At 56.3% G+C, this 26,948-nt stretch overlaps 2 protein-coding genes across 2 annotated transcripts in view; one reads left to right on the top strand and one right to left on the bottom strand.

Annotated features, from left to right (window-relative positions):
• The window catches only part of SLC52A2 (solute carrier family 52 member 2), a 28,078-nt gene extending 19,896 nt beyond the window's left edge, over positions 1-8,182 (bottom strand). Inside the window, exons 1-4 of the mRNA XM_084618915.1 lie at positions 8,064-8,182; positions 6,287-6,425; positions 4,371-4,510; positions 384-1,242 (exon numbers count right to left, since the gene is read on the bottom strand). Coding sequence (XP_084475041.1) covers positions 384-1,242; positions 4,371-4,510; positions 6,287-6,425; positions 8,064-8,133 — 1,208 coding nt within the window. The 5' untranslated portion in view covers positions 8,134-8,182. The remainder of the gene's footprint in view (positions 1-383; positions 1,243-4,370; positions 4,511-6,286; positions 6,426-8,063) is intronic.
• Positions 8,183-9,457: 1,275 nt separating this feature from the next.
• Positions 9,458-25,680, top strand: FBXL6 (F-box and leucine rich repeat protein 6). The gene is made up of 10 exons (XM_084620861.1): positions 9,458-9,563; positions 11,196-11,768; positions 14,576-14,734; positions 14,966-15,029; positions 15,421-15,552; positions 17,019-17,126; positions 17,684-17,797; positions 22,096-22,327; positions 24,329-24,569; positions 25,134-25,680. Exons 2-10 carry the CDS (start codon positions 11,236-11,238, stop codon positions 25,273-25,275), a joined length of 1,725 nt encoding a protein of 574 aa, XP_084476987.1. The 5' UTR covers positions 9,458-9,563; positions 11,196-11,235; the 3' UTR covers positions 25,276-25,680.
• The last annotated feature ends 1,268 nt before the right edge of the window (positions 25,681-26,948 follow it).

Below are 26,948 nucleotides of genomic sequence, written 5' to 3'. Positions count from 1 at the left end.
AGTGGGAGGTGGGGATATGGTCTCGGTTTTACAAACGTTTAACGTGCACAAGCCCTGGACCCCGCTTGGCTGCTCACTAGGGACATCATCAGGAACGACCCAGGTACGTGCTGGGCACCCAACTCCTAACACAGGGCCACCATCTTAAGAGTTGGGTGTGCAGCTCCCCTTGCTGGCCCAGTCCAGAGGCCCCCCACAGCTGCACCAACGCCCCTCAATCCTGCCCCGCAGCACGGCCCCCTCTCAGGCGGGGGGGGGGGGGCGGGCGGGGTCAGACGGTGCTGAAGCGCACTCTGGGATGAGGACCAACACCCAGGGCAAGGGTGAAGAGGGGTGTAAGGGAGGAGGCTGGTACATGTATCACCTACAGCACCCTGCCCTACCTGCACAGCACAAACATGGCGATGAAGCAGGCCACGGGGTTGGCGATGTTGCTGAGCACCACGGAGAGGTGGTAGGCCGCGCTCCCGTAGGGCAGGCAGGAGTAGCTCTGCACCGAGGGCAGCGCACCATTGGTCAGCGCGTTGGAGACGCCCAGCAGCACCAGCAGGCAGATGTTCCGGCCCGTCCAGAAGGAGGTGGCCTGGGCCGGGGGGCGGGCGTCCTTGGCGATCTCCGCGGCGCTGTCCGATGTGGGGGTGCCGTCCTGCAGTGGGAAGGACTCCTCCGTCTCCACGCTGCCCTTGGAAGAGCTCTCCTGGCCGGCGGTGGAGCTGCTGCGCTGCAGGATCAGCCCCAGGAAGGAGAGCGCTGAGACAGCGAGCATGGCGGACATCAGCCAGAAGTAGGTGTCTGCCGGGAAGTTCTCCTCCAGGTAGTGGGGCTGGGAGCCGTTGCCGGAGGTGGCGTTGCGACACTCCAGCTTGCCCACCCCTTGGGCCAGGGCCACCACGCAAGGGAAGAGAGCGCTCAGGCCCTGGCCGACGAAGAAGGTGCGGATGAACGGCTGGGGGAACTGGTACATGAAGGGCAGGAAGGTGACATTGGAGGTGCAGCAGACGAAGGCCAGGAGGAAGGCCAGGAGCAGGAAGGCCAGACTGTGGGGCTCCCCCGCCACCATCGCCGTCCGGTGCCAGAAGAGAGCCATGAAGAGGGCTGCCACCACACCCAGCACCTGGATGGCATGGATGACCCAGCGCTCCTTCAGCCACCCAGGGGCCAGCTTGTGAGCCAGGGTGACAGCAAGGGGGCCCACGTTCCCCAGGGCGATGAGGACTGAGAGGTATGCAGGGAGATTCCAGCCTGGAGGGGGAGAGATGTAGCACTAGGGACACCCTGCCGACCCGAGCCCTTCGCCCTGCTGCTGTGCAGGGCAGCCGGCTCCTCGGTGCGCCAGGCACCCCAGGGCCCAGTCCAGAGTGATGCCGCCTGTAATTCTTCCCCCTTCTATTGCAGGCCAGCAGAGCCGCCTCGCCTCGCTCCCTGGAGACCAGCACGTGCCCCCCACCTTCGTCCCTGGCCAGAGAGGGAAGCAGAGGCTGCAAACAGACTTCAGGGCAGCACCCGAAAGGGGCCAGCGCCTGGGTTTTGCGTCGTCCCGGCTCTGGTTGTGTGAGGGGAGAGAGAGAAGGCAGTGCTCCCATGGGGCTATGCAGCCTCCCGTGGGATTAGCACAGTGCAGCCCTACCTACGGGGGAAAGGAGCCCATGGGCTGATCTCCCCGCAGATAGCGAGGAGGGGGGCGGGGGGAAGCTGCACAGAGGGCCACGGCAGACGCTGGCCCTTCTGCAGCTAACGAAACGTTGCTAGCAAAGCAACTGGCACAGCTCTGCTGCTGCCCCCCCCGCCCCCCCACAAGAGTGCTGGGCCTCTGCATGGAGACGCTTCACTGTGCAAGGGTTCTGGGGACCAGTGGGGATGGGCCGAGAACACAGCTGTTCACAGGGGAGCCCCAGGCAGCCGGCTGCTAGCAGCAGGGGGCCAGGCCAGGGCCTGCATGTGAATTCCATGGAGGGAATCCAGCCGTTCGTTCGGGGAGGTTACGCTGCCAGGAACGTGACCCACTCTCCGCTGGCACGGCTGGTAGCAACTCCAGCCCCAGGCAGGGCTTAGCTGGGAACACCATGTGCCTGCAGCAGGTGCAGAGGCTGCCTTCAGGTGGGCGGCCCTGACGAGACAGAGACCAGGCCTCCGGCACCTTCAATAACCCCACAGGGGAAGCACGCCAGCCTGCCTCCCGCCCCCAGGATGCTGCCTGTGCAGACCATGGGGCTGGCCTGACAGTCTCCTGCAGCTAGGGCCTCTCCAGCCCCAGGGCTCCCTTGCCGTGGCCCATGGAGTACTTGTGGGGGGCGTGCAGAGGGCTGGCTGCTCACCAGGGGCTGGCTCCAAGCAATGCAGGCTCTGAGGGACAGAGGCGGGCCTGGAGGGAGGCATGCTGGAGCTGCGGCTCCACGGAGGAGGGGGAGAAACAGCTGCCCCAGGGGGTGCAGGCACCACATCAGAAGGGAGCAGGGGAAGGGGAGAAGAGGGCCCCCGAGAGGCTGGGTAGTGTATGTGTGGGGGGCAGGTGGCTGGCATGTGTGTGCAGGGTGGCAGAGAAGGGGAGTTAAATGAGGAACAAAAGGAGCCTGCAAGTAACTCCCTAGGCACTGGGCACATCAGCCAGGAAATCTCCCAGCTCCTCCTCCACCATCTCTGCCACATGCGAGTGCTGGGGGGGGGGGAGGGAGGAGGGGAGTGGGTTGCCAGACTCGCCAAGGTGTGGCCCACCCCATGGGAGAGTTTGGAACCCCCAGGCCAGATGATCCTCATGGCCAGCTCCTCCTAGCCAATCCGGCTACAGAAGAGGCGAGCAGGCCCCTCTCTGCCTGGGGGATCGGATCCTGCTGTCGGGGCAGCGAGTTCCCTCTCGGACCAGGCAACGGGCAAAGAGCTGCCTCCCTGCGCTCATGGTGTCGCTGTTGCAGGGCCGTCCGTAGGGCCGGTGCAGATCCCAGCAGAATCCCTCATCAGCATGAACAGAGCGTCACTCGTTTGGGGGACGGGAGGGGGTGGAACTGGAACAGCCCTAATACTAACTTACTGGGTCGGAGCCCCCCGGCCCTTGGACCAGGAGAAGAGTATTGGAAATAGCTGCCTACCGCTCTCTATCCCGCTAACGAGCCAGCCCCAGCATGCCGGAAACACCCAGTCAGTCTGCCCCGATGGCCTTCCCCAGCGCAGCACGCGCTAGTCTCCACCCCCGAGCGACAGGCTAAGGGCTGTTCTCCTCCAGGAAGTGCGGGTGGAGGGCAGAAGGCCAAGGCCAGGCAGCAAGCCTGGGCCAGAGCTGGGCAGCACCTGCTGGCTCCCAGCACCAGATCCACACTCCCAGAGACCGGGATAACCCAACCACCCCCCAGGCAGGGCTCCCCTGGGGGAGAAGTTCTGCTGGACACCAGGGACTCCACAGTTCTTCTTCACTAGGCCGGCTGAGCCCCGCCATCTCGTCCCCACAGCAGTCCGGGGCAGCAGCTGGGGAGCAGGACAAAGCTCCCTTGGGGCCTGTGTTCCCAGTCCAACGGCAACACTCTGCACTCAGGCTCCAGCTAGGAATCCAGAGCCCAGAGGGCAGCTGCTCGTGTTCACACCAGCGGTGTCCTTGCTGCCTCCCTCTCCACCAAGGACCCTCCAATGACTCTTCGCCCTGGGCCGGGAAACCCTCTGGAAGCCGGAGGAGTTTGTCCCTTCCTGCCTTTGTTCTCCGCCCGGTCGGCTGGCACCTCGTGTTTGTTGCCTGGAGCTCTGAGCTGGCGCTAGCTAAAACAACACGTGCAGCATGCTTCCAGGGCAGAACACCTCTGCGCAACCAGCACCGGATGCTGGCCCCTCTGAGTCCAGGAAACGGCCGGCGGCAGGTTTCCAGCTGCTCTCCCGGTGCCTGGCTCGGGCGGAGTGGCAGACTGAACCCCAGGCCAGCAGCTGGGTTATTCAGGGTCTGCAGGATCCCCCGTGCTTGGGCAGTCGCAGCCATGCAGGCTAACGCAGCATTCGGAGGGCTCATGCTGCTGGGGAGGGGCTAAGTGAGAACTCCCCAGCCCCCAGAACACCGACTTTTCCCCTAGTCGCCGAGCCCCGGACTAGCAGGTTCTCAGCTGTTTCCCTAGAACGGGGATTGTCTAAGCCCCTCCAGCCCCATTCACGATCCCAGGGATGTTACTGTGTAACGACAGCAATTCCCCATTAAACACTTTCCTCCTCTCCGCTGGCTTCGGGGCGTTGTGGCAGCTAGAAAGGAGAGATGAATGGCACAGCAGAAGGCAAGACACCTGACCACCCACTGCGGCTGCTCCTACGTGCCAGGTGAAGCCTGGGGCATCACCCATGCCGGGCCCGCAGGCGCTGCTTTATCACCACCCATCAGCTCCTAGCACACCATTGCTCCTCACCTTCTGGAAGCCACTTCACCACCACGGGGAGCTCCACCCACAAGGAGTTCACGGCGACCCAGGAGCCCATTCCGAAAAGGGCCACCAGCACGTGGGTGATCATGGCCTGGCCCATCACAGACGCAGCCATTCCCTCAGCCCTGGCAACAGAGAAGAGAACAAGGTCAGGTCCAGCTCATCCACTGGTGAATAGCACCAGCTCTGCAAAGGGTTACCTCATAGACTGGTGGATCCAAAACCGAATCCAACAGCCTGAGCTATGCCAGGCAAAGGGCAACGAGGAGTCCAGAGCTGCTGGAGCAGGGATCCCCACAGCCAGCCATTGCTGAAAGAGACAACATCCTTTACCAGAGAGCCGACATTTTGGTGTGCTGGGGCTGGAACTGTCCTACCAGGGCCCAGCATGCTGAACTCCAGCGGCCAGGGCTTGAGCAGGGGCGGTGCAGTGGGACAATGTACTGAGCGTGCACGTCCGAACGCTTTCATCTTTATCTCTCTTGTAAGCATTTCCGACTTTAATGCCTTATGCTTGTACTCACTCAAAATCTCCTTCCTTGTAAATAAACAAATTTGTTTCATTCTTTAATTAAAACGAATCCAGCGTTGTGAATTGGTTGGGTAACTTCATTTACAGGAGCAGATGGTTGTTGAGGAGGAGAGGGCTGAACAGTGCAGAACCACCTTTGTGTAGAGGGAGAAAGTGGGGGGAATGCAGGACTGGGAGTGTGCTGGGATCACCCTGAAGATTGTAACCCAAGGCTCCTGGAAGCCAGAGTGTGGCTGGTGTGTTGCTGACAGGCTGCTGGGGTCAGAGCTGCTGGCCTAGGGCTGTGGCTACACACACACACTCAGGGTGTGACCTGCATGCTGTTTGGCTGTTTGAGGAGCCCAGGTTGGGACCTACAGTAGCAAAGCATTGGGAGGCACCCCAGGCTGCAGGGCAAGTGGTGACAGCCCCTCACTGCTCCAGATACAACCCAGAATGTCCTATCGGCTCCTCATCCTCCCAGCCAGCCTGATGCTGCTTCCTCTAGCCCCTTCAGGGGGTTAATCTCAGGGGACCATGGGACAAGGTAAGTGACTGAAGTGTTACTGGAGCAAGAGTCCCGTACTGCACCCTTGGGAGGACTTCCTGGCAGTCACCCTATGGCAGCTGGCACAGAGCAGGCATGTCACAAGTCAGGATGGCGGATCCCTTTGGAATCCTGTGATTAAAAACAGCCCCCTGCTCAACTGCACTGATACAGAAGTGGGGGAGGGGGGAGAGGGAACAACTGGCTGTTCCTATTACAAGGAAGGAGTGGGTAAGTCAAAAATGCAGAGCTGCCCCGGAAATCACACAGCCCAGCACGTCTCAGGAATTCAGGTTCTGCAAACGTCCCTGCTCTTTGCCTCGTCTTGTACACAGTCAAAAGCTCTTCAGGGCACGGAACGTGCTGAGCGCTAGAGCGGAGCGCCAGGTGCTCCCCTGATGCTGGAATGAGCATCTAGCACCGGGACAAACCCCGCTGCTCCAGAGACGTGCACTGCTCCTTCCCCCCGGGCAGCGTGCACAGTGCCCGCTGTGCAACGGGACCTGGGGGAAGTTGTGCAATGGGCGTTTCTGAGCAGGCAGAGAGAAGATTCCAAAAACCACAAGATCCAGCCGCTGCCAGTTTAACCCGACAGTTACCAGCATCAGCCCCGGCTGCAAAGCTATCAGCAGCTTTCAGATCCAGCCCAGCACTGATCTCCCTGCCCTCCTGCGCAGGAAGCCATACGAGTCTGCTCCACAAACCAGGACCTGCTTTAACCTGAGCTAAATGGACCTGCCACTAGTGTCCCTGCATAACTCCAGGGGCGCAGATTATGGGAGGAAGAAGAAAGCTGGATGGACCAGTTCTCATTCATCCCAGGGCTAAGTTACCCCATCATACCTCTGGCCAGCCTCAGTGCCCTTCTCTGCAGCCTCAGCAGATTCTTCCTTATGGTTGGGAGGCAGCCAGACAGCCTGTGAGTTGAGACTCCAGCACCACTTGATGTCCCAACACCTCCTGAGTTCCCTCCTGGCAAGTCCTGGAAATGCAGAGCCCATCAGCGTGAGACATCATCTCCGCCGGCGCACGTTGCCTTACCCATGGCCACGCTTAATCCCACCTGCCCAGTCCTTTACTGTGCTCATCCCCACCTGGAGCTGTGCCTCTCACACACCTTGTAGAACTGACAAATGAAATTGGTTTTAATTGTTCACTTTATTAATATAACTTCATAAGCAAAGTTTCATGAATGAAACAACATTCATTCATAAAACCGGTTACCCCAATAACTGGCTAATTGAGTTTCACTTTCAATCCAATTGCTGCTAAAACTACTGAAACTTGCACTGCTTCAACATTGTAACTTCTGCTCCCTGTTTGCCATTCCTTACATGTGTCCATGTTGTAACCCATTTTAAAATGCTCACTTCATTTTTGCTAAACCCTGCTGTAATCTGATTAGTGTAGTTTAGATGTGGGAATGAGGTATGGATGGATGATGGAATCAACCTCCAGCCCCAGCCTGTCCTGATGAAATAATGTGTAAACACCAAGGGCTGAAGATGCAGACAACAGCCCTGACAAAGAAAGAAGAGTCCACCCTAAAAAGAAAAAACAAAAGTACAATTGAAGAAACATCAAAGCCAGCTCCTAGGCTGAAAGTCACGTCTGCAATTGACGGGTGATCAGTCACACTGAACCCAGAGGAAGCATGACACAGCAAGAACTATAGACTCTGGATTCAAACTAAAGCCTACAAACAGGATGGATGAGATGGAAGACTTTGGAGGGTAACATTCTGCTGCCAACATGGAAGGGCATCAGTGCATGCCCAACAGAGACCCAGCTCTTCCTTGTGCCCGGCTTTCCTGGCCAGTGAGCCGCCACAAGCTACATTCAGGACTGGTAACTATACCGCAGCTGCAGAACATTTGGGGTGTGTGTGTGTATACATAGGTATTAGATATTCGTTATTGGTCTTAAATCAAATTGTGTTATAATAAACGTGACATCTTGTCTTGTCCCCTGAAACTATCCTGTGTAGTTTTGTTGGCATAACAACATTAGGGGCATTGGTGAATTTCATCAACCCCCGGTCACTCCCTCCTCTAAATCATGCACATGGCCATGGAGCAGCCAAACAAGTCACTCACTATCAACCTCTATCCAAACAGGCCAGCTGCTGCTCACCACAGCTCCCTGCTTCGTCCCACCCAGCCAGCAGCCAACACACCACAAGGCTTCCCCTCCTACCAGGGGTTATTCATTTCCCCAACAGCTTTTTGTGGAGAAGCCTTATCAAAAGTGTTGTGAAATCCCCACCAAGCACCCAATGGGCCCCTCTTATCTGCTAGTTTATTGGCTTCTTCTGAGAACCCCACAGCCAGCCGGTCAGAGTTGCTTGATTGAGGACTGAGCTGGCTGGATCCCAAGTGACCCCCCACCCAGACCCACCCCTGACTGCACTCCTTATGGCCTGTGTTATTTAGGAGTTATATATGCTAGTGGCTCTCAACCGGGATATGTGTACCGCAGGGGTCCTGAGAGATCTAGCGGGGGTACGGGGGTGGTACATCAACTCATCTTGAGATTTGCCTAGTTTTACAACAGGCTACAGAAGTCAGGACAAACTCCAATGTCACACCCTGACTTGTTTACACGGCTCTCTGCACTGTACCCTGAGATGCACGTGGGATAGTTACACTCCAGGTGACGGATTTGATGCCGATACGGAGAAGGGAGGCCATGCTCAGTCCTGGCCTGGCTGACACTGCTGGGTGTGTGTCTGATTTTTGAAGCGAGCAGTTTTGAAGTGAGGTGAAACTGGGGGGGGGGGGCGGGGGGACAAATCCGAGTCCTGCAAGGGGGGGGCGGGCCTGGCCCAGAAAGGGCCAGAGCTGCTGGTCTGTACAATGGCTTAAAAGCCCCTCACAGCAGCTGCTCTGGGGTCTGCTAGCCCCATGCTGCCCCTAGCCCACGCCTGCCTGGGCTCTGGCTACGCTGGACTGGGGGCCCTGGGGGCTTTCCCAGCTCCCCCCCCGGACAGGAATCTCCCCAGGCCAGGCCCCTGGCTCTGCTCCTGCCAGGGGGCTCACCAGCCCCCCGGGCCAAGCCCTGGGCACAGCTATGGGCTGTGACCGCCGCGGGGCTCCGGGCACGTCCCCCTGGACCCCCGCATCCCATCCCACTTCCCCTGTCCTGTCCCCCCAGAGCCCACTTCCCCCCTGCCCACACTTTCCCCACCCCCCTCCTCACCGCCCCCCAGCCCCCACTTCCCCCCCTCCTCACCACCCCCCAGCCCCCCTCCTCACCGCCCCCCAGCCCCCACTTCCCCTGTCCTGTCCCCCCAGAGCCCACTTCCCCCCTGCCCACACTTTCCCCAACCCCCTCCTCACCGCCCCCCAGCCCCCACTTCCCCCCCTCCTCACCGCCCCCCAGCCCCCCTCCTCACCGCCCCCCAGCCCCCACTTCCCCTGTCCTGTCCCCCCAGAGCCCACTTCCCCCCTGCCCACACTTTCCCCACCCCCCTCCTCACCGCCCCCCAGCCCCCACTTCCCCCCCTCCTCACCACCTCCCAGCCCCCCTCCTCACCGCCCCCCAGCCCCCACTTCCCCCCCTCCTCACCACCTCCCAGCCCCCCTCCTCACCGCCCCCCAGCCCCCACTTCCCCTGTCCTGTCCCCCCAGAGCCCACTTCCCCCCTGCCCACACTTTCCCCACCCCCTTCCTCACCGCCCCCCAGCCCCCACTTCCCCCCCTCCTCACCGCCCCCCAGCCCCCCTCCTCACCGCCCCCCAGCCCCCACTTCCCCTGTCCTGTCCCCCCAGAGCCCACTTCCCCCCTGCCCACACTTTCCCCACCCCCCTCCTCACCGCCCCCCAGCCCCCACTTCCCCCCCCTCCTCACCGCCCCCCAGCCCCCACTTCCCCCCCTCCTCACCGCCCCCCAGCCCCCAGCCCCCCTCCTCACCGCCCCCCAGCCCCCACTTCCCCTGTCCTGTCCCCCAGCCCCCACTTCCCCCCACTCTCTCTCTCTCTCTCTCACTCACACACGCGGCTCCAGCCTCCTTCCCGGTTCCCCGAGGCGGCCCCGCCCCGGAAGTGACGGACCCGGAAGGCGCCGCAACCTCCGGCCTGGCGGGCCCCTGGCTGAGGAGCCGGCGGCGCGCGGGGATCCCGGTCAGCAGCGCGCGGCTCCCCTGCCCCTTCCCACAATCCTCAGCGCGGGACCCCCGGGGGGGGCCCCCTCCTCCTCCTCCTCCCGGGATCCCCGCTACCGCGTCACCCTGGGGCCTCCCTGCCCACCGCCCCCCCCGCTTCTCACCCCTCCCCCACCCCGAGTCCCGCCCCTCCCCCACCGGTCCTCCCCCACCCGCACCGCCCCCTCCCCTTCTCACCCCTCCCCCACCCCGAGTCCCGTCCCCCCTCCCCCTTCTCACCCCTCCCCCACCCCGAGTCCCGCCCCTCCCCCACCCGCACCGCCCCCTCCCCTTCTCACCCCTCCCCCACCCCGAGTCCCGTCCCCCTCCCCCTTCTCACCCCTCCCCCACCCCGAGTCCCGCCCCTCCCCCACCCGCACCGCCCCCTCCCCTTCTCACCCCTCCCCCACCCCGAGTCCCGTCCCCCCTCCCCCACCGCTCCTCCCCCACCCTGAGTCCCGCCCCTCTTCCTTCACCTGCACCACCCCCTCCCCTTCTAACCCCTCCCCCACCCTGAGTCCCATCCCCCCTCCCCCACCCGCACCGCCCCCTCCCCTTCTCACCCCTCCCCCACCCCGAGTCCCGTCCCTCCTCCCCCACCCCCACTGCCCCTTCTGAGCATTGCAGATTCAGGCCTTGTGTCTTCACCTCCCCTTCTGCCCTTCCCGCTGGGCCAGACCCAGCAGCGTGGGGCTCCCAGCAGGGCTCTGTGCAGGAGGATCCCAGCCCCCCCAGTGCTGGCCTGAAGCAGTGCCATTCTCTGGCTAGACAGGGCAAGGATAGCCCCCCACTGTCTCCGGCTGGCAAGCCGCCCCCATCCGCCACCAGTAAATTCACCCACCACATTGACATAAATGCAGATTTGCCCCCCAGTGCTATGCCGGTTACTGGAGTGTCACCCAGCTCCTGCAGCGTGCCCAGCCACAAGTACCAGCAAGTCACTCCCATGGCAGATCAAAAACGGGGCGCAGGGCTAGGGGTGACCCCAGGGTGCGAAGCTCTGAAGATAGGCAGATGTCTCCAGGGGCACTGACAGGAGTTCATTAGGCGCTGTGTGGGGGAAGCGGGAAGTTAGGGCCATGCATGTAAAGTTGGGCAGCAGGGAGATGACTGGTTGGAACAGTAATACTTTATTTCCCCCCGTCGATCTCTCCGTGCTCTGGGTAGGCCATCCCTTGTGTGTTGGGTTAGAGTCTTTCTAGAAGATACGCTCTAGCTCAGACTGGATCCAGACTCTCACTGGTAGGGTTCTCTGGCCTGTGCTATGCAGGAGTTCAGACTAGATGGTCAGAATGGTCCCTTCTGGTCGTAAAATCCATTAATGGTCATTCCCAATTTACAGCTGGGGAAACTGAGTGGCAGAGAGGTGAGGTGGGTCACCTGGGGTCGAACATCACCATCAGAGCCAGGAATAGAACACACATCCTGTCATTTTGAGCGCCACGCCCTGTCCACCAGTGAACGCTCGGAGGCTGGAACCAGTGAGTGAGATTCAGCTTTTGTCCTTGGCCTGTGTTGGTTTTCACTTAGATCCCAGGGTGCCTCGGTAGGAACGTGCGGCAAAAGTACTCGAATGCTCCTAGCAGTGATTGTCACCTGTCTTTTTTGCCAGAAATGTGCTGCCAGATTGTCCCTGCCGATTAACCCAGCCTATGCGGGCTACTATGGAAGAGCCCAGGACAGCAGAGAACTTGAGAGAAGCTGGGACTTCTTCAGAACCGTCCGGCACAGGGCAGAATGCTTCCAAGAAGCAGGGCACCAAAGCAAGTGGGAGACCAGGACCAGGGGATGCCAGCAAGGCCTCTAAAAAGAAGAAGGCTTTCAAGGCCCCCAGGAGAGTGGCCCCAGACTACTTTGTTCATGAGACGGACAATGATATGCTGCTGATCATTTCCAACATAGGCGATGGGCAAGACCGCCCACCCAGGAAAGTGGCAAAGAGAAAGCACCAAGCGCTAGCAAAGAAGCAGCAGCTGCAGCATGTCCAAAGGACCGGCGTGGCAGGAGAGAGAAAGAGAGAGAAAGGAGGGGCTCCAACTGCAAAGGAGCCTGTACTTGGGGGCCAGGCTGCGGAAAGCGGGGCAGCTGCTGGGGCCTCCTGGGGAGAGCGCCTCCCAGTGGAAATCCTGGTGCGGATCTTCCAGTCTTTGGTGGCCTCTGAGGGGGCCGTGCCCTTGCTCTGCCGGTATGTGGAGGTACTGGGAAGTGGGTTAGCGGGGACCATGCGGTCAGCACTGCACAGTCACTCAGTGCTTACGGGAACAAGCTCGTGGGCTTTTTTCTCTGTTTGGGTTGGCATTCCATCCTTGTGTCCTGCTTTGCTGGGGTCGGAGGGAGTGGGGGGGCCGGGGTGATGAGAGGAAGGATGGTCCAGTGATTAGGGCACTAGCTTGGGACTTTGGTTCCATTCACATGATCACAATGGTCCCTTCCGGCCTTGGAATCTATGAATTCCTTGCTGTGCCACAGACTTTCTGTGTGACCTCGGGCAAGTCACTTACGGCCAGCTTTGTAAAGTTCTTGAAATCAATGGGAGTTAGGTTCTAGATGCCTTTGAAAATCCCACTAGGCATCTAAATACCTTTAAAAATCTGGCCTTCGTCTCTCTGTCTAAGTTCCCTTTCTCTCCAGAGGGGACAGTAGCTGTGCCCTGCCTCCCAGGGCCGTTTGTGAGGATCAATTGCTAAATCCATGAAGAGTGTGCAATGCTCAGATCCTCTGGTAATGGGGGCTGTAAGGTATATTCATTTAGATGGAATAAAGGGGCCCAAAGACTCAAAGGTGTTAACAAGATGCTGTACCTGTACAGCATTAAATCGTTTTGAATGAGGTTCGGGGTTTGGTATGCAGAGACCTCAGCCTGCATAGGGGCCATGGAAAACACTCCATTAAACGTCCTTTGCACCCTTATTAAAGACCCAGAAAAGAAGGGAGGGGGTAAAAAGAGAAAGCATTTGAAATGTCAGATCGTAATCATTTTAACAGCATCCCTTGTTCCCTTTCGCTGGAGCAAGTTTTTAGAAACAACCCTCCGTTAGACACTCAGCTGGTGTTAAAGATGGCAGTAACTGTCCTGGGGGGAAGAGAGACAACATTAGTAGAGATAGGCTGGAGCTGGCATTGCTTCTGATGTTAAAGTCCAATCCCGTTCCCTAAAAGACAAAACAAGACAAATACACTCAAGAGCGAAGGGAAAAAGAGCAGCAAAGATGCCGCTCAGAATCACATGGCTGCATTGGCCCTGCATGCTGCCCTGGCCCATCGTAATGAATGCTCAGTGGAGCCAATCTTCGAGACGGACCAGGAGCTGGGCAGTCGAGTACAAAGGGGGCACTTTGCAGACCCACAGCCTTATGCCTAGAGTGGTGGGATTCACGTACCAGAGTCGTCCAGGCCCCCTGGCATCGTGTGTCATATCACCGACCTGGCTTTGAACTAGTTTTGTAAAGCACTAGTCCAGGAAGAGAAGACAGGCAGCCATGAGGGGGCTCTTCTCCCAGAGCTTAGAAACCCCTCATTTGACAACGTCTCTAAGGTATTTCTGAAGCTCGTTTCACCATGTTGTTTTATCAGCATGCAGCATATCAGCAGTGATCTCCCCTCCTGTCTCTCCACCTTCCTGGGTCCCACCTGATGGGGTAGTGAGGTAGCTCAAGGCCTCAGGGGGTTGGCCTGCAGCCCCTGCATTATGGGCCTCCAGTATCCCCAGGGGAATCTTACATGGACATTCTGCGCAGGTGCCCTGCCTCTGGGCACTTGAACCAATCTAAATGGGCTTGGAAAGATTAGATTTGTATTGGTAGACAGTGGTAAACGTTGATTTCAGCATGCACACCCACAAACCGAGGAAAAGGTGTTCCCAGTGCTAATAATCAGCGTGTACAGACGGGCAAAGTAAGAGAAATGCCCCTTTTGTATAAAGCGTGTCGTAATACTGGCACTGAGGGAGCTGGAGCAGAGGTGCCACTTAGGTAGCTTTAACTTTTGAATCTCAACTGCTGCTTTTGTTTAATAATTATTGTCTGTGCTCAACGCCCGCCCCCCATAATGTCACATGACCGTGAAAACGTAAATTGGTAAAAGTCTTAAAAAGAGGCTTAAAAATAAACAGAATCCAAGAACGGTAGGACTGGCAAGGACCTCGAGAGGTCAGAGCGTCCCGTCCTCTGCACTCCTGGTAGGACTAAGTATTAACTAGACCATTGATATTATTTGTGAGAATTAAAAAGAATAAAAAGTGAATTCTGCCAAGCCGAAATATAAACCTCCCAGAGCAGGGCCTGGCTGATAAGTCCAGGGTGTCGCTGGGGGCAAACCAACCCCCAACACTGTCATCTCAGTCCCCAGAACCCCACTGTAAACCAGCGGACTGAGGACACCTGGGACCAAAGTCAGTCCTGGGGCAAGCGCTTGCAGATCCCTGCTGAAGTCACCAGGTGTTGCTGCCTCCTACTCCATGGCTGAATTTGACCCAGTAGCTTGATTCTGGCCTTAAGGGGCATCACCAGTGCGTGCTGGCACTCAACAAGGAGGAGGACGGGCCGGAGTCTACTCCTCAGTGGAGATGGCCAGTGGTACCTCTTGTTCAGTCTCGGGCACCTCAGTGGCATGGACAGCTGGCCCTATAATGTGCAAGGTATGAAAGCCCAAGAGCAAGGGCCTGGTGGATAGTGGGTGGCCAGTGACACTCATGGAGTGTGTGCATCACCGACTCTCCATGGGCAGAGGCCCTGGAGCCCGCACGCGGCCTGTTTTGCCACCACTCCAGCCTGAGGGGCATTTCCCGGGGGGCTCCCAGCGACGTTTCAGGTGGAAGGGCTGGGGGAAGGGGGTCTTACCCCCTTGAAAAGCTCTGCCTGACAATTAGCTGGGCTCTCACCCCCTGGCAGTGGGCCCCTGCGGGCCCTCTGTTCTGAGATGGCTCTAGTCCCACGTCCACTACCTGTCTAACCTGGCATGTGCCGTTGCAGTGACGGGTGTCTCCATCCCCAGGGTGGCCCGTGTGTGCCGGCTGTGGTACGGGGCAGCTTCCAATCCCATGCTGTGGCAGAAGGTGTCAATCGGCTTCTGCTGGGTGGAGCCTGGCAAAAAGCAGCCTCCCCAGACCGAGAAAAGAATCCTCAGCACGATGGAGTGGCTGGTCCAGAACAGGTGGGTGCTGCGTTATAGATGGGGGGTGTCCTATCCCCTGTGCATGACACATGCTTTGGCCCTCTCCTGCTGTGTCACCCCCACATTTTTTCCCACTCCAGCTCCCCGTAGGGGCTGTACGTTGTGCTGCCCCTACTCCTGCTCCTCTCCCCTCCTCCCTTTATACCGTCCTCTGGACAGCTGGATGTATGCTGGCTCGGCAGCCAGATTAACTCTGTTTCCTCCATGCAGGTTTTCACTTCTCCGGGACTTTGCTCTTTGCCACTGGAAGAGCCACGTGCCTGTTGTCCTGAAGGTGAGAAGGCAGGGTTCAGTTTGGCATGATATCATGCCCTTCTGCCCTTGGACACCGACTGTCCCGCTCCGATCCCTGGTTTTGGATAGATGTAGCCATAGCTCTAAGAACAGGAGGCTTTCTGCAACTAAGAGCCAGTGGCACAAAGTTCTGTCCTTTTCATGCAAAGGATATCCAGCCCTCGGGCTCCAAGTTTGGGGCCCTCTCTGCTATTAGTCACATAGCCCCTGTCAGCCTGGAAGAACTGAGATCAGAATCGTCTTCTTTGCAAAGAATTTAATTGGAGCGAGGTGGAGAACGTGAATCCCCCAGCCTGCGTGTAGCCTGCCTTTTACAGGGTCTGCTCGTGGGATGGCAGGACTGGCTGGCTCACCACCCTCTCTTGTTACAGGCCCTTGCGGAGTCCTGCCCCCTTCTCGTATCCCTCAAGCTGACCCACTGCAGTGGAGTGACCACCGAGTCCCTGAGTGCAGTGGCTGAATGCTGCCCCCGGCTGGAAAGCTTAAACCTGCAGAATTCCCAGGTAGGGGCGTGTGGGGCTCTGCTGAGCCGGGGTGGAGAGGGGGTCAGTTTTAGCCAGGGATCCCCTGAGGCCCTCCCAGAAATACAAGGGTGCCGTCCTGCGGGGCGATGCTGCAGCCACGTCACTGTTGCTACCTGCTGTGGGTGAGAGACTAGGAAATGTGGTGAGGCCCATCCTGCACAGCCCCCTGCTCCCCGGGGTTCTTTCAACCCAAAGCTCTTGGTAACTTTTACTCGGTGCGAGGTGGTGTTAGGGAATAAATCAGGGGAGACACGGCCATCCGACCGATAGATAGCTGGCACAAACAGGACAACACAAGAGTGCTTTCACTTACAGCTAAACTTTACTTAGTCTCAAGCACTTACACACGTCTGCAAAAGGTTAGTAAAACACCCCAACCCTTGATAATTACCAAAGCTGAGTGTGGCTCTCAAGTGACACAGCTGCAGGCTTCCGGTGGCCAAATCTTCCGTCTGCCGGTGGGGACTGCAAGATGTATCCAGAGGGAGAGTCCAAAAAGAGTCCAACTACCTCAAACTTTGCCCCCTTATTTATACATTAGACATGTCCCCTAAAGAAAACTTGTTACAAGCAAAAAGAAAAGGAGGACTTGTGGCACCTTAGAGACTAACCAATTTATTTGAGCGTAAGCTTTCGAAAGCTTATGCTCAAATAAATTGGTTAGTCTCTAAGGTGCCACAAGTCCTCCTTTTCTTTTTGCGGATACAGACTAACATGGCTGCTACTCTGAAACTTGTTACAAGCAGTTTCAGTGGTCCAGCAAAAGGTTCCTTATGATTATTGATTAACCAGGTGTGGGTTTTTCCAGAGTTTGCAGCCTTGAGGCCCCCAGTAGACATTCCTGGGGCACATCCTGATCTTCTAAAATGCATATATCAGCCACTTCAACACAATTCTTAACAGAAAGGATTCGGGGTCAAGCTGCCCTCTCTGTGGCATCCAAAGACACCCCCCCACACACCTTGGTTAAGCTAAGCCTGCTGACTTGGCCAATTTACAGCCCGTTGACTTGGCTGCTTTTAGCAATAAGCCATAGTGGTTTCAGGCACTTTACTGGTTTGCCAAAGTCTCCCCGTTCACCCTCCGGGGAGCACTGTGTGCCCTGCCAGAAAGGAACCATCTGCCAGCCCTCTGGTCCCCTAGGAATGGGAGAACACTGAGCTACAGCCAGTCAAACCCACTGCGCCTGCTCCGAGACTGTCAACTCCATTGCATGGGACAGCGCCCAGCCCCCTCCCAGACATGGCTTGACGAGCCCCTTACCCTGGCCCAGACGGGGGCGTCCTAATCTGCCGTAGCCAGCAGCTGTGTACAGCAGTGGATCTTTTCCTGTGGCTAATTAGCCAGCCCCTCCTCCTATGGCTTTGAGCATTGTGCAGGATGTCTGGCTGCCAAGTGCTGGGTAGTAACCCCTCCCTGGGTGGCCTTCTCTGGTTTGTTCCCAGGTTGACTCCTCAGCTGTGGTGAGCTTTCTGGAGGCCGCTGGCTCTCGGATCCGGCAGCTCTGGCTGACGTACAGCAGCCGGATGAATGCCATCGTCACCACGCTCTCGGTAAGCCTGGCAAAGACCGCCTGGGGAGTGGGAGTTGTAGAGGGGCTGGCCTTGCCCGAGCGTTCCCTGTCAGAGCTGGACTGCACCATACGTATGTGGGATGGGACTCTTTCTCAGCCTGCTTCGGCAGAGGCTTATGAGACCTGTGAAGCTGCTTCTGCTGAGACTGGAACAACAAGAGGCGGGCGTTGAATTGGGAGTGGTGCTTTCCCAGGCTCTGCCCACAAGCCGGGACCTTTCCATTCATGACTCTGAAATGAGATGCCATGGAGTCAGTTTCAGATTTCCATTGTAATCATTCCTCTTTCTGGCAGCTCTGATCAGCTGTGAAATGGTTAGCGTCTCACTTTGTATCATTAGGTTTCAGGGTTAACACGCCATTGCGATGAACAGGGCAGATCATACCTCTCAGGGCTGTTGTTGCAGGCTATCTGCGGATGTCACTGCCTCAGTTACGCTTGGGTCACATTGGGAAGGTTCAGCAAGGCGGGTGGGCACGGAGACTGACAGAGCAGCAGGGAGTGCCTCATTCTCTGAACCTGTCGCCCCCTCTGCAGAGTGGTTGCTGCCTTGGGCTGCGGCTCCTGGAGGTGAACACGGAGATCAAGCAGAGCAGCCAGCACCTTCAACTCTCAGTAGAGCAGCTGCAGGCAGCCTGCCAGCAGCTGCAGGTACCCGTGAGCTCTCCTTCCCTCCTTGCACGCTCCTCCTCTGATCTTCCTCCCTCTGCTTCCCCTACCCTGGTAACCTTTTGCCACCCTGCGGCTCCAATGCTAATTTATTCCTTCCCCTGCTGGGTGGTTCCGGGCAGTGCCATGCTTGCTGCCCTTGGACACATGGCAATTCTGGTTTAACAGGCTTCCCGGAAGCTCAGGTAGGTTCATTCTCCTGACCCTTTCCTGTTTGGTCTGCATCTCCACTGCACTAGCAGCTTGTGTGGTCACCCATGGCTCCAAATGGTGCTCGGTTCAATGCAGTGCGCTTGCCCCAGTGTGCTCCTGCAGCCAGGAGAGATCTCCTGACGCCTGAGGGCGTCCCCTGCCGCTGGGTGCTTTCTCTCCCTGGAGAGGGTGGGCAGTCCCTGGAGGAGGGGCTCGCAGGCATTCACAGCCAGGCAGCTGCTTTTCAGCAGGTGACGCCTGTATATCCTGACGCCTGTATGTCCTGGCATTGCTTTATGGCCGTGCATTGCCTTGCCTTCTCCCACACTGACCCCTTCCGACCTCCCAAACCCAAGGTACCAGGCACCCCTTCAGATCTGCTTCTTCCCTTGCCCGGAGCTCTGCCCACCCCAGCAGTGTGTGCCACTGAGGTAATGTCTGTAGCTCACCCCTTCTCCAGTTTCCCTGGGCATCTTGACAGATGTAGCTTAGACGATTGTAGTGTACGCTGCAGGGCATGGCCAGTTTTATTGGTGCTGTGCTCCGCGCTGCCATGGCCGATGTGATCAGGAGGGAGTTCTTCTGATGTTGTTGCATGGCAAGGCTCTGCTTAATGCTGCTGCGGCTCACTGGTTAGATCCGGGGCACCCCAAGCTTTGCGATACTGAGAGCTGCATCAGCACCTTGCCTGGCTCCTGCGGCCCTGGCTCCTATCCCCAAATGCTGGGGCCTTGCACCTGCCTTCCCAGTGCACATCCAGGGCCTGGTTCGTTTCTGGAAGGCCCTGAGCAGGGGTCGCCTCTCCCACTGTGCCCATTGCGATTGGGAAGATCTTGCCATCCGCCCCCTTCTGGGACAGGACTTCAGGATGTCCTCAGAGGAACCCCTTCCTGCCCGCTGCTAGAGCCTGTCCAAGCCAGTTCTAGGACACTAGCATCCGATGAAGTGAGCTGTCGCTCACGAAAGCTTATGCTCAAATAAATTGGTTAGTCTCTAAGGTGCCACAAGTACTCCTTTTCTTTCTAGGACACAGTGCAGGATCTGTTTGTTCCCTCTGTCTTCGGATTAGTGCCTGGAGCAGGGTGCCTGTCACCTCGTGGGAGGCAGGCAGGGAGGGGAGGAGGTAGGGTTGGTCTGCACTGGCTGTTTTAATCCTCCTGTGCCCTCCTATCCCCATGATGGGAACCAGGTTTCAGAGTAACAACCGTGTTAGTCTGAATTCGCAAAAAGAAAAGGAGGACTTGTGGCACCTTAGAGACTAACCAATTTATTTGAGCATAAGCTTTCGTGAGCTACAGCTCACTTCATCGGATGCATACTGTGGAAAGTATAGAAGATCTTTTTATACACACAAAGCATGAAAAAATGGGTGTTTACCACTACAAAAGGTTTTCTCTCCCCCCACCCCACTCTCCTGCTGGTAATAGCTTATCTAAAGTGAGCACTCTCCTTACAGTGTGTATGATAATCAAGTTGGGCCATTTCCAGCACAAATCCAGGTTTCCCCCCCCCCCCCCCCCGCCACCCACTCTCCTGTTGGAAATAGCTTATCTAAAGTGAAAAAAGAAAATGAGTACTTGTGGCACCTTAGAGACTAACCAATCTAAAAACTAATCTTTTAAAAAGATCTTCTACACTTTCCACAGTATACATTTTGATGAAGTGAGCTGTAGCTCACGAAAGCTCATGCTCAAATAAATTGGTTAGTCTCTAAGGTGCCACAAGTCCTCCTTTTCTTTTTGCGAATACAGACTAACACGGCTGTTATTCTGAAACTTCTCTAAAGTGATCACTCTCCTTACAATGTGTATGATAATCCAGGTGGGCCATTTCCAGCACAAATCCAGGGTTTAACAAGAACGTCTGAGGGGGCGGGGGGTAGGAAAAAACAAGGGGAAATAGGTTATACCTTGCATAATGACTTAGCCACTCTATTCAAGCCTAAGTTAATTGTATCCCATTTGCAAATGAATTCCAATTCAACAGTCTCTCGCTGGAGTCTGGTTTTGAAGTTCTTTTGTTGTAATATCGCAACTTTCATGTCTGTAATTACGTGACCAGAGAGATTGAAGTGTTCTCCGACTGGTTTATGAATGTTATAATTCTTGACATCTGATTTGTGTCCATTTATTCTTTTACGTAGAGACTGTCCAGTTTGGCCAATGTACATGGCAGAAGGGCATTGCTGGCACATGATGGCATATATCACATTGGTGGATGTGCAGGTGAACGAGCCTCTGATAGTGTGGCTGCTGTGATTAGGCCCTGTGGTGGTGTCCCCTGAATAGATATGTGGGCACAGTTGGCAACGGGCTTTGTTGCAAGGATAGGTTCCTGGGTTAGTGGTTCTGTTATGTGGTATGTGGTTTCTGGTGAGTATTTGCTTCAGGTTGGGGGGCTGTCTGTAGGCAAGAACTGGCCTGTCTGCCAAGATCTGTGAGAGTGTTGGGTCATCCTTCAGGATAGGTTGTAGATCCTTAATAATGCGTTGGAGGGGTTTTAGTTGGGGGCTGAAGGTGACGGCTGGTGGCGTTCTGTTATTTTCTTTGTTAGGCCTGTCCTGTAGTAGGTGACTTCTGGGAACTCTTCTGGCTCTATCAATCTGTTTCTTTACTTCCGCAGGTGGGTATTGTAGTTGTAAGAATGCTTGATAGAGATCTTGTAGGTGTTTGTCTCTGTCTGAGGGGTTGGAGCAAATGCGGTTGTATCGTAGAGCTTGGCTGTAGACGATGGATCATGTGGTGTGGTCAGGGTGAAAGCTGGAGGCATGTAGGTAGGAATAGCGGTCAGTAGGTTTCCGGTATAGGGTGGTGTTTATGTGACCATCGTTTATTAGCACTGTAGTGTCCAGGAAGTGGATCTCTTGTGTGGACTGGACCAGGCTGAGGTTGATGGTGGGATGGAAATTGTTGAAATCATGGTGGAATTCCTCAAGGGCTTCTTTTCCATGGGTCCAGATGATGAAGATGTCATCAATGTAGCGCAAGTAGAGTAGGGGCGTTAGGGGATGAGAGCTGAGGAAGCGTTGTTCTAAGTCAGCCATAAAAATGTTGGCATACTGTGGGGCCATGCGGGTACCCATAGCAGTGCCGCTGATCTGAAGGTATACATTGTCCCCCAATGTGAAATAGTTATGGGTAAGGACAAAGTCACAAAGTTCAGCCACCAGGTTAGCCGTGACATTATCGGGGATAGTGTTCTTGACGGCTTGTAGTCCATCTTTGTGTGGAATGTTGGTGTAGAGGGCTTCTACATCCATAGTGGCTGGGATGGTGTTATCAGGAAGATCACCGATGGATTGTAGTTTCCTCAGGAAGTCAGTGGTGTCTCGAAGGTAGCTGGGAGTGCTGGTAGCGTAGGGCCTGAGGAGGGAGTCTACATAGCCAGACAATCCTGCTGTCAGGGTGCCAATGCCTGAGATGATGGGGCACCCAGGATTTCCAGGTTTATGGATCTTGGGTAGTAGATAGAATATCCCAAGTCGGGGTTCCAGGGGTGTGTCTGTGCGGATTTGTTCTTGTGCTTTTTCGGGGAGTTTCTTGAGCAAATGCTGTAGTTTCTTTTGGTAACTCTCAGTGGGATCAGAGGGTAATGGCTTGTAGAAAGTGGTGTTGGAGAGCTGCCGAGCAGCCTCTTGTTCATATTCCGACCTATTCATGATGACGACAGCACCTCCTTTGTCAGCCTTTTTGATTATGATGTCAGAGTTGTTTCTGAGGCTGTGGATGGCGTTGTGTTCTGCACAGCTGAGGTTATGGGGCAAGTGATGCTGCTTTTCCACAATTTCAGCCCGTGCACGTCGGCGGAAGCACTCTATGTAGAAGTCCAGTCTGCTGTCTCGACCTTCAGGAGGAGTCCACCTAGAATCCTTCTTTTTGTAGTGTTGGTGTCAATGGGCTGCACTGTATCGATGCATCAGGAGTTGCATCTGCCCAATGTTTGCTGCCTCTTCTTTGAGGCAGCCCTGCATGGAGCAGGCCAGGGGTTGCTCCTGCCGGTAGCCATCGTTGTCAGCCAATCTGGCTGACTGGGAGGTTGTTGTCTTGGGGTTGGTGGGTCATTCCTGCCCCCATCTGTTTCCCTTCCAGGTGCTACGTCTGCTCAATGTGATCTGGACCCTGAAACAGAGCCCTCGGTCCGCCCCCACCTCCCTGGGCTTCCCTCAGCTGGAGGAGCTGTGCCTGGCCACTACCTCTTATTCCTTCGTCAGTGACAGTGTCCTGCAGAAGATCCTGCAGGCCTCCACCAAGCTGCGGGTGCTGGACCTGCGGGGCTGTTTCCGTGTGACACCCAAGGGGCTGCAGGAGCTGCCGTGCCCCGGTGAGCCTTGGAGTCCCCATCTTTGGGGGGGGCATCTTGTGTGGAGGACAGGTGCATCTGGTACAGCTAGGGACAGTCTTTCTGCCCTCCTGGTGAGGCCCTGAGCCTAATGCGTAGCACTGTGTAGACGCCGGAGAGCTTTGGTTCTGTGCCTGGCCCTTGGCCAGCCCCTCTGTGCAGCACTCAGGTGAGGAAGCACTGCTGTCCACCTGCCTTGCCTAGGTCTCGGGGGCCCTTGGGCTCTGTGGAATAGTAGCTGCTGTCCACCCCAGAAGTGGCTGCATTTCAGCAGGGCTTTGGAATAGGTGAGCCTTGAGAAGGACAGCCTTTCCAGAGGTGTAGGGTCCTGCTTTGCACAGCATCCTTCCTGCCAGCTATGTCCCCAGAGTTGTGCAGGGTCAGTGCGTGATACCGTCGGAAAGGACAGCAGCAGAGTGAGGGGGCCGAGAGCGGAGATGAGTTGCAGAGCTGCTGAGACACAGGGGAGGCACTGAAGGCTCTTCTAGAGAGCAACCGCTGAAGAGGAGAAGGCTCTTGTCCCAGCGGCGGTGAGTTCAGGTGGAGGCACGCAGGCGGCCAGGGTTAGAAGGGAGGAAGGAGCTGGGGAGCAAGGAGGAGAGAGAAAAGGTCTCTGAGTTTGGCTTGAGCAAAGTCCACTGAGGGATTTCTGAATAACGTCATGGAGGACTAGAGACAGAGGTGGATTAGAGGCAGTGGTGATTGCTAGCTAGCTCATACTCCATGTGTATAGAGAACTGTGGGTCTGTAGTGCTCGCAGCGCTCTGCAAATGGGAAGTGGTGTCATTAGCACCCTTTTGCAGGTGGGGAAACTGAGGCACAGAGAGGGGGCTATAACCCAGGAGTCCCAGCTCCCTGCCCTGTGCCCTGAGCATAGCTGACACCATTGTAAATGTGGCAGGGTGCCTGGTGCTGTGAAAATGTGAGAGGATATAGTTATTCTAAAGCAACCCTCCCCATCTTATAAGAACGGCCATACTGGGTCAGATCAATGGCCCATCTAGCCCTGCAGCCTGTCTTCCGACAGCAGCCAATGCTAGGTGCCCCAGAGGGAATGAACAGAACAAGGCAATTATCAAGTGATCCATCCCCCATGATCTATTCCTAGCTTCTGGCAGTCAGAGGCTAGCAACACCCAGATCATGAGGCTGCATCCCTGACCAGCTTGGCTAGTAGCCATTAATGGTCCTATCCTCCAGGACCTTATCTAGCTCTTTATTGAATCCAGATACACTTTTGGCCTTCACAACATCCCCAGGCAAAGAGTTCCACGGACTGACTGTGCGTTGTATGAAGAAATACTTCCTTCTGTTTGTTTTAAACCTGCTGCCTGTTAATGTCATTGGGTGACCCTGGTTCTGGTTATGTGAAGGGGTAAATAACATGTCCCTGTTCCCCGTCTCCACCCCAGTCAAGATTTTACAGCCCTCTGTCATCTCCCCTCTTAGCCATCTCCTTTCCACACTGAACAGTCCCAGGCCTTTTAATCTCCCCTCAGACGGAAGCCATTCCAGACCCCCGATCATTTCCGTTGGCCTTCTCTGAACCTTCTCCCTTTCTAATGTATCTTTTTTGGGTGGGGCAACCAGAACTACACGCCATATTCAAGGGGTGGGTGAACCAAGGATTTATATAGAGGCATTATATTTACTGTCGTATTATCTGTCCCTTTCCTAATGGTTCCTAACATTCTGTTACCTTGTTTGGCTGCCGCTGCACGTTGAGTGGATGTTTTCAGAGGACTATCCACACTGACTCAAGATCTTTCTTGAGTGGTGACAACTGATTTAGACCCCATCATTTTTATATGTACAGTTGGGATGATGTTTTCCAATGTACCTTACTTTGCATTTATCAACATTGAAATTCATCTGCCATTGTGTTGCCCAGTCACCCAGCTTTGGGAGATCCCTTTGGAACTCCTCGCAGTCAGCCTGGGACTTAACTCTCTTGAGTAACTTTGTATCTCTCTCTGCATCCCAGATCTAGAGCAGCTATACCTGGGCTTATATTGCAGCGATAACCACCTGCTCTTGCCCTCGGAGGGCAGCCATCTGCTCACCTGGAAGTGGCACCACAGCCTGCAGGAGCTCGATCTGGCAGGGCAGAGCTTCAGCGAGCGTGACCTGGAGCTTGCCATGGCCGCCTTTGGGCAGGGCAGTGGCCGGGCAGCCCTGCGATCCCTCAATATGACCGGGACCAAGGTCACTGTGAGCACTGTCAGGTGAGTGCTGGCAGAGGGGCTGGTAGGGCTGCAGGCAGAGGGAGATCCGCATAGCGCACAGCCAGCTGGGAGCCCTCTGCACTTCCAGGCTTGGGGCTCACCAGCCACAGCTGTGTTCCACCCTGGGGAGGAGCTGCAAAGCTGCCCTCTGTCCTCCCTCTTGCCAGGAGAGCTGCTGTGTGTAAGTGACTCTGTGCGTGGCTGGCTCGCAGCTCAGCTGCTGCACCTCCTCTCCCCCTGTCAGATGCCACCCCGAAAACCAGCCTCTCCTGCTACGCAGGGCTCTGCACCCCAAGTCCCTTCACTGCCCCGCTCTCCCTCCGCATTGCGGCCCTGCTTGGCTCTTCCCTGCCCCACTGGGCCACCTCTTCCTGGCTGGGCCCTTCTGCTCAGTTCCCACCTTCTCTTGTGCCACCACTTGCATGTGGGCCAGCCCCTTGCCTCCGTCAGCCTCCCACCATGGCTCTGCTCTGCTCTGGGTCTGCTGCTCCACGGGCTAAAGTCTAGGGGGAAGCACCATGTCGCTGAGGGGTGCAATTCAAGGCATTTCTGCTTCCCCCACAGTGCCCTGATCATCTGCTGTCCTGCCCTGAGCTACCTCAACCTGTCTTCCTGCCGCTACCTGCCCCGAGGCATGAAGAAGGTGTATCGGGGCCAGGACAACATCCGCCAGTGCTTGAGCAAGCTGCTGGCCAGCACCGACTAGCCGGCAGCTGCACAGGATACGTCGTAATGACACCAGCACCTCCCCTCTCCAGAGACCAGCCTGAGGCCCAGACCCTGCTCCTGCATCTGGAGCAACCCCACGCACAGGCTGAGTGCCAGGCGTTGCTGTTTCACTGGGACATTCCTGGCAGTGTGGGCAGAGCAGTGGGGCTCCATACCCTCAGGGTGCTGGGCAGCTCACAGCCAGCACCTGGGACCTGGGCACCCACCTGGTGCTGTAGCAGCAAGCAGCCTGTTCCCCCGGGAGGAGCAGCTGTCCCTGGTTCCCTGCTTCCCATTTTGATAGCGCCCCTTTTTGTATGACATTCCTCTTGGATTTTGCAGCATTTGTACTGTCCAGCACAGCGCCCGGTGCTACAGAATAAAGGGCTGTTCCTGCAGGGAATTCGTGGGTCTGTCCCCAGGGCCTGGCGCAGATACCGCGGGGAGGGACTTGCCCGCTGCTGCAGCCTGGCAGGGAGTCAGAGCCCTTGGGGGCAGGAGGAGTGGGGAACTGCAGCCCATCAAGCCCAGTGGATTCCAGCAAACACATGGCTTTTGTAACCCTGTTTCTCCACCAGGGGCTTTGTGAGGCTTGGAGGACCTCAGGACACAGACCACCTCTCTGGCCCATACCTCTCCTGAGCTGAATTCCTAGGCTAGGTTGTGGCATTTGTCAGGGTTTCTGGGATGAATCGCTATCACTGGCTCATAGCAGGACGGAGCCCTGCCTGTGCCCCCAGGGAAACTTCTCCAGCCCGGCTCCTTCTTTATACAGGCCAGCAATTTATACACCCGGCCTTGTTCTACCCAAGTGCCCAGTGCCTTGTCTTCTGGACACCTGCAGTGCACACTGACCTGCTACCTCCATGGACACAACACCCCAGTTCACAGGTCTTACCCCAGTTCATCAGTCTCCTTAGCACCAGGCACTTAGGGTTCTAGTGAAACCAAACTGAAGTTTATTTAACAGAGCCTGAGCCAGAGATTCAAATCAAAGCAAGTAGAAGGGTTTGGAAACGTAAGGTTCCAGGCAAGGGAACAACAAAAGACGCAATCAAAAGTCGACACTCGTTAGCAAGTTCCTGTCCTGTCTAATAGGGGATTTCTCACCCCCGGCCAGTCCTTACAGCTCAGGCCCACTGTTAATGAGACACCTTCCCCCGTCCCCTGACAAAGTCTGTCCTGTAATGGAGAACCACTTCTGCTTATATAATCACAGGCTAGTGGCTCTGAGCCCAGGACTCCTTTTCCAGGAGCTCGCCTGGGGTTCCTGTCTGTAATTCTCCGGCCAGGCCAGCCAGGAAATCCCGGCTGTCTCCATGGCTGTGCCTTGTTCTCAGCATGGCCTGATAGCTCAGACCTGCCTGCTCAGGTGACAAGTTTCACTGGGGTAATAGTAATAGGATGAAATTTAATAGTGAAAAGTGCAAGGTCATGCATTTAGGTTTTAATTACAAGAATTTCTGTTATAAACTGGGGACACATTACTTGGAAGTAACAGAGGAGAAGGACCTCGGAGTATTGGTTGACCACAGGATGACTATGAGCTGCCAACATGATATGGTTGTGAAAAAAGCTAATGCAGTCTTGGGATGCATCAGGCGAGGTATTTCCTGTAAAGATAAGGCGGTATTAGTACCATTATACAAGGCCCTGGTGAGCCCTCATCTG

The sequence above is a fragment of the Lepidochelys olivacea genome, assembly GCF_965140295.1.
Source record: "Lepidochelys olivacea isolate rLepOli2 genome assembly, chromosome: 2".
NCBI classification, from domain to species: domain Eukaryota; kingdom Metazoa; phylum Chordata; order Testudines; family Cheloniidae; genus Lepidochelys; species Lepidochelys olivacea.
Note: the sequence above shows the minus strand (reverse complement) of the source record. Positions and strands in the feature narration are given on the sequence as shown.